Below are 6,834 nucleotides of genomic sequence, written 5' to 3'. Positions count from 1 at the left end.
ATAATATATAATATAGTTATATATTATACTATATTATAATATATAGTGATATTATATTAGTATAATTACTAATACTACAGACTATAGTGATAATATATAGTTATTTATATAGGACTTTAAAATTTAATATTGTTTTCATTAGTAATTTAGCATATAATACAAGATTATTTTATATATAAGTATATATATTAGATATAAAAGTTATATATAATATTAAAAATCATATAAACAAATATTTTATATAATATAAAAATTAAAAATATATATTTATATGATTTGTCTGGTCCGATTCAATCTGATGTTAGAAGAACCGGATCGATTTCGACTGGTTTTTAAAAAATTAAACCAGTACAAGACCAAACCAATATAGTACCGGACCAAACTCACCGGTTCAGTCCAGTTTAATCCGGTTTATTGGGGGTTTTTTTTTTTCACCCTTCGTAGTCCTATTATACGGAAAATATATGTATAGTTTTAGTCTTAAGCATACACATTAAAATAAAGTCATTTGGCTTGGGTTTCATATCATAAGAGTTTTTTTTTTTTTTTTTTTTTTAAAGAAGAAGAAGAAGAAGAAGAAGAAGAATAGTTCAAGCACTTTTTGTGATCATCCTTCTCAAAATTCAATTGACTATCTGACACATAAAACGATTTTAATCAATAACAATTCAAAGCTTTCTTTTTTTGGGAAATCGTTTATAGCTCAAAAATTCTGAAAACAAATTTTCAATCTTGCTCCAGCGAAAGACTAAGCGCCAGTTTCAGATTGTGGTAAGAATATTAAAAAAATGTTTAAATAGTCTTAAAAGCTTTTTCATGAAAAATTAAGTTGTTCAAGTGTTACATATTAGAGCAATTTTAATTTTTTTAATAGAAAAGTAATTTTAATCTTAAATAAGTTAAAAAATACATATAAGGAAAAATATTATATTTTTTCTCAAACGTGTTTTTCCAATTATGTGAAGTGTAATTCAAATTTTAAAAAGACTGCCAATAGACAAAAATAACTATATAACTTTAAAATAATTACAACTTTTAAACTTTTAAAAATATATTCATAATATTTGAAAATTCAAATAATCATCATTTCTATTTCAAAAATTACATTTTTAATTTATTTCTAAATAAATATAATATGTTTAAGTATTTTAGATATATAATTACCCAAAAAGTAAATAATTCTAATTAATTATTAAACGGATCAAAACATGTGATATGGCATGATCTGTTATTTAAATATATTGAATTAGTAATTAAAAATTTGACACGTTTAATTTAACGGATTAAGTTATAATTCACTTATATATTAAATTAGGGTTTCACAACTTGACAAGATAAGATTTATCATCCCTTATTATTAAATACATTAGGCACTTTGGCCCTTTCCTTAGGCGCCCAACAATGCCGTGCATGCCAAGTGCCACATCGATGTCCAAAATCAATTCAATCCCTACCTACGACCACCACCATCACTCAGTAGTCATTGGTTGGCTGAGACGGTGGCGGTTATGCGCTGCACCGTTCACATGATACAGGTCCTCATCTTAATTTTTATCTCTTTTAATCATTTAGTTATACGATACATTTTACTTAAATATCATATTTAAGTAATTAATAAAAAAAAGTTATTTAAAATATGTCAATTCATCGTGTACCATTGAGAAAAAATAAATAAATAAAAACTAAAAAAATCTACAATTATAAAATTTTTTTATAAAAATAAAGTCAAAAACTAATATATTTATATATATATATATAATATATTAGATATAGTTTAAAATAAAAATATTTTATAATTTAATATTCTGACCCACGTCAATTTATGAATTTAATTTTATAAAATTTCTTTAAGACTGTATTGCTCTTGTAAACTATATAAAAAATACTTTAATTACAAAAAAATTATATAAAAATAAATCTACACTCTATTTTAATTTAATATATTACATCAAATTGTAAAATTATTAACTTTTTTGCAACTAGCTCTTATGCAAAAAGTCAAATTCATTTCCGTTTTCATCTGCCCCCATTCCCATCCACCTCAACCATTGTACTGCATGTTTTCATCTTTCTTTGTTTCCATTTATATGGATTCATTTTTGGGTTATGTTAGTGTACAAAAGCTCATTCAATATCTCTACTAAAAACCCTGAAAAAGTTTACCTAACCAACGGACCTAAGCATAATTAATAAGTCTAAATCTTGTTTTGTACAATAAATACTGAGAGATAATGCAAACCAATATCTTATCTGTTGAAAGTGTGATACGTTTCTTAAAATTCTTGGCTTCTGCAGAAAATTATCTTTGCAGAGAAATAAATTAGTGGTAAATGATTCTGAAGTGGTAAAGAAGATATGTTTTTTTCTCTCTTTGAAATTTCAATGGGATAAGAGAGAAAAGCGAATGATGAATCCGAAAGCTACAGCATGGAAGGCATAAAACAAGGAAGAATCTTTTGGGTTTATGCACCTTGAATTGCTGGTTCCTTGTTGATAAAGAAAAATGTGTGCTTTATTATTATTACCACTCAGCTCAGCTGCTAGCTGCTCTTCCTGGGTTTGCTTTTGCGTCTAGCTCTGCTTCTTAGGCTACTTTCACTTGGCACCTCCATCTTCTCGGATTCATTCCCTTCCTTCTTTATCCCTCTCATGGAGGCAGATGAACCTTCTCCCTTCAGCTTTTGCTGTTCTTGTTGATGCTGCACTTGTTGTTGTTCTTGCTGTTCTTCCCTGCCCATTTTCACTTTCTTCGATTGATTCTCTCTCGCAGCCACTTGGGCTTCATCTGATACAAGTTGTTCTTCTTTTTGATCTTGGATGTCAGGTCTCTCGACGATCTTTCGAGGCCTACCTCTCTTTCTAGGGGTCTGAAGCTGTGCTTGTTGCTGGGATTGATCAATATCTCCTGTTGATGAAGATTCTGCTATTGCTATTGAGAGTGCCTTCGTTTTTCGAGACTTCTTTCCCATCTATCTTCCTCTTATCAATAATACATCAGCCAATTAAATTATATAAAGAAAAAGGTACAAGAAAAAAAGGTAATCTTATTGCTGTTGTTGTATCCACCAAATACCTGAACATATACTCACAGACAGAAAAACCAGACCACCTAAATCAAATCATTTATGAAACTTAATCTACAACCTACCATTTGCTTTTGTATTGAACCCAAAAACCATTCCAAAAGGCACCCACTGTTTTTCAGATCACTACCTTCTCTCTCTCTCTCTCTCTCTCTCTCTCTCTCTGTAGGAAAGCATAAAGCAACTGGATTAGTATCTTTGACCAACATCCAAATTCTGGCAACAACCATCCCTTTCCGCCTTTGTTCCTCTCTCTCTCATCCAAAAACCCATTGAACCTAAACCTTCTGTTCTGTTAAATAGAATAAACAAATCCTTGAAAGCTTATGAAAAGCCGCCGAAATCGTCTTTCCCTTTCTTTTGTTTATTCATCCAATTCAATTCCATCCGATACCATCCCTACATCTATAACTATATCTATATCTATCTATACATATATATATGTATATCATATTATTTTGTTGCGGATGAAAAGACAAGCAGCCAAGCAGGAATGTGGTCTAAAGGCTGGGAGGAGAGCAAGAAAAAGCGAAGGGTTACTGGGTTGGCTAAGAGTAACCATGGTTAGGGTTAAGGGTTGGAAGGAGGACAGGACTTTGTGCTGAAAGTTAAGGGCACGTGGTTTTCACGTGGATAAGGTTACTGAACTGAACTGTTGTATTGACTCGGACTCGGTTTGAGGGTCTGACAATTTGTCAAATTGCGTCCCCTCCGAGTTTCTCAAGCCAAGCTTCCCGAGTTTCCCTTTGAGTCCAAAGGGAAAAAGAAAAGGAAAATAAAAAAGCATCAGAGTTACGTCATCATGACTGATGTTGGCGCTCGGCGGCAATGAACCTAACCAAACCAAGTAAAACTTTACTTATCCAGTTTGTAATTTGAGAAACGAGAAGGACAAGCTCCAAATATCTATGCTCTGTCCAATTTTTTATGTATAAAAATGTAGATTATACCCAAAAAATAAATGCATTTTTCACATTTTTTGATAATAAAATCTTTTTTTTTTAACACAAAAAACCTACCGATGCTTATATATTTGGAGAAAAATACAGAGTTCTTCTCAAACTACCATCAATTTGCAATCATTTTCAAAATTATCAATTTGTACCCGTTTAAAACTTTTTTTAAAAAAATGCCCAATTAAATTAAAAAGTTTATTTTAAAAACTAATCGTTTATAAAAGAAAATTTAAGTCAGCCTTGGGAGTTTTGGCTCCTACATGATTGAAAAATAGTTGAAATTGACTAATACAAGGATGAATAGAAAACTACTATTTGGTATATCATTCCTCGATCGTTATGTTCTTAGATATAGTCAGGTTTAGCACAAAGAATGGACCGAAATGGAATGATTATTCTCATTCCATAGTTGAGTTAAGGTGACTTGTTAAGTTCCAATATAAGACTTAAATCAAATAGTTTATATTTCAAAAGACTAGTTAATGATACCATTAAAGTCATATTGAAACATTATAAAGATTAAGAACTCCTCATTTCTAAATAATGTAAGATCTCATACACCACATATCTTATCCTCTTATTATATGGGATATGACAATCTCATTCCTTAAATTCTCGACATCCTCATCAGGCTCATCTGTCATAAGTGGCACGGCTCATATTCTACATTTCTAGTTTGAATAAACTCTTATACCATTTGTAACTCTCCAATGAAAGACCCTAACCACATGGTCTATATTCTAAAAAGACTAATCAATGATACAATTGAAGTCTCATTGAAGATGATAAAGATAATATGAAAAACCCTAACCACAAGCTCGAGTAGGTGATTGTTTAACATCAAAATACAGACCACTAGCTTCATGCCCCGTACTAATCTTGTTCCATGTCTTAAGATCCTGAAAGATATATAAAGAGACTAGATAAAAGGTCATTAAACATTGGAGATTTTGAGTAATCTTACTAATTAACAGCAAACTAAAGGGAAAACTATGAGTGTATAAAACATATGACAAGGATATAGAGTTAGTGAGCTTAATAGATCCAATGCTTGTAACTTTAACGAGAGAGCCAGTAGCAAGAGTAATACTTTTTGGAGATGTCATAGTATCTAACTTAGATAAAGGAGAAGACAAACCAGTCAGATATTCATTAGCTCCTGAATCAATGATCCATGAATCTTGAACCGGTAAGACAAGGCACACGGATGTTGTACCTAAGTGGGTAAGAATAACTATGGAAGATGAAGTTCGTATACGACCCAAAATCTTATCATACTCATCATTCGATATGCTAATCATATTTGGAGTCAAGTTAGAGTTCGTTGATTGTGATATAGCATCTTGGCAAATGGCATGATTAGCAGACCCATATAGTTTACCATCCAGATCCCAACAATAGTCCATTGAGTGGTTAGTGCGACCACAATGAGTGCACTTACAAGATTCTCGACCTCGAGTGCAATTACCTTTGACATAATGTCTCTCACGTGCTCCTATACCACCCTAGCCTCCACACCCGCTTGGAGCAACATAGGAGGCAACTAAAATGGATCTTTGACTAATCTAATCAGAAGACAATTGATATCCTTGTCTAGATAACGTGGAATGTTGAAATTAGGAGAACACATCAAGAAATGAGGAAAGCTGTGGACTTGTCAAAATCTTAGAACGCACCAACTCCTATTCAGGTTTTAAGCCAACAAGGAATCGAACAACTTTGAACTCTTCATGCTGTTATTTACGAGCCATAATAGTACCTAGCACAAGAGAGGTATGTTTCGTACCGGATAAAATACTGCCCATTTCGGTCAATACCAATTAGTTTTTTGCGTATTGGTCATTTCAGTGATTTTCGGTTGATACCGGCTGGTTGTGGTATTTTTATAATTAATGTAAAAATCCTAGCTTTTTCGTAATTTTCACTCAAATTCTCACATCTGAAGATTTTTATTTGTTTTAACTTTTTAAGACTTGCATTGATGTTATTTTAAAATATAATTTATATATAATTAATTTATTCATATATAGACAATTCCAAAACAATACACCAAAATAGCACTGATATCGAAATAATTCATTCCAGTGCCTTAACCGAACGGTCACCGAAACAATATTCAAAACTTTGGCTTACGCAACTTATAAATATGAGTTATATTCCTAACACTTGAATACATTTGCTCGAGATGCCTCCACACCTCTCGAGTAGTGTCAAAATGTATCAAACTAGAGCCAATATTAGGCATAATACTGGTTAACATCAAGGACAAGATTTGAGCATATTCTTATTTTCAATGAGGAAATGTAGAAGTAGTTTAGTCATGTCTTGAATCAACCAAGTGGCAATTGAAACCCTTACCTTTCAAAAACATTTCAACAAACCTTGACCACAACAATTTTAAAAATATAGATATTAATATTTTGATTTTTTTTATAATTATAATGGATTCGCAACAAATTGTATATTTAAAGATTTGTAAGGAATAAAACTCTATAATATTATTAGAAGATATAAATAAAGTTTAGATCTTACCATATCTAATTTCTTCAATGAACAACAAAAACTTAACATTTTTTTTTAATATGTAAAAGATCACAATTTTAGATAATTCCTATATTTGTTATTTGTTCAATGTATTTCAGATCTCTACAATTTTTGTATTCAAATATTTTGTATAATTTAAAGAGAAAGATAAGTTATAACTTTTGTCGCCGCAAATAAACTTACCAGAAATATTAATTTTTTGTGATATATTAGTTTTTGTCACGAGAAAAAATTTAATAGAAAAAATTTTT

General features: G+C 30.9%; 1 protein-coding gene across 1 annotated transcript; it reads right to left on the bottom strand.

The window, feature by feature from the left end:
* Nucleotides 1–2,229: 2,229 nt before the first annotated feature.
* Nucleotides 2,230–3,655, bottom strand: LOC122298567 (ataxin-8-like). The gene is made up of 2 exons (XM_043108376.1): nt 3,074–3,655; nt 2,230–2,979 (listed from the first exon to the last, which is right to left on the bottom strand). Exon 2 carries the CDS (start codon nt 2,967–2,969, stop codon nt 2,541–2,543), a length of 429 nt encoding a protein of 142 aa, XP_042964310.1. The 5' UTR covers nt 2,970–2,979; nt 3,074–3,655; the 3' UTR covers nt 2,230–2,540.
* Nucleotides 3,656–6,834: the final 3,179 nt, after the last annotated feature.

The sequence above is a fragment of the Carya illinoinensis genome, chromosome 16 (assembly GCF_018687715.1).
Source record: "Carya illinoinensis cultivar Pawnee chromosome 16, C.illinoinensisPawnee_v1, whole genome shotgun sequence".
Lineage (NCBI taxonomy): Eukaryota > Viridiplantae > Streptophyta > Magnoliopsida > Fagales > Juglandaceae > Carya > Carya illinoinensis.
The sequence above is the reverse complement of the archived record's forward strand: the minus strand, read 5'-3'. Positions and strand labels throughout refer to the sequence as shown.

Bases quoted from the DNA above. Each gene is read 5' to 3' on its own strand.
- LOC122298567 (XM_043108376.1), bottom strand. From the start codon at position 2,969: ATGGGAAAGAAGTCTCGAAAAACGAAGGCACTCTCAATAGCAATAGCA.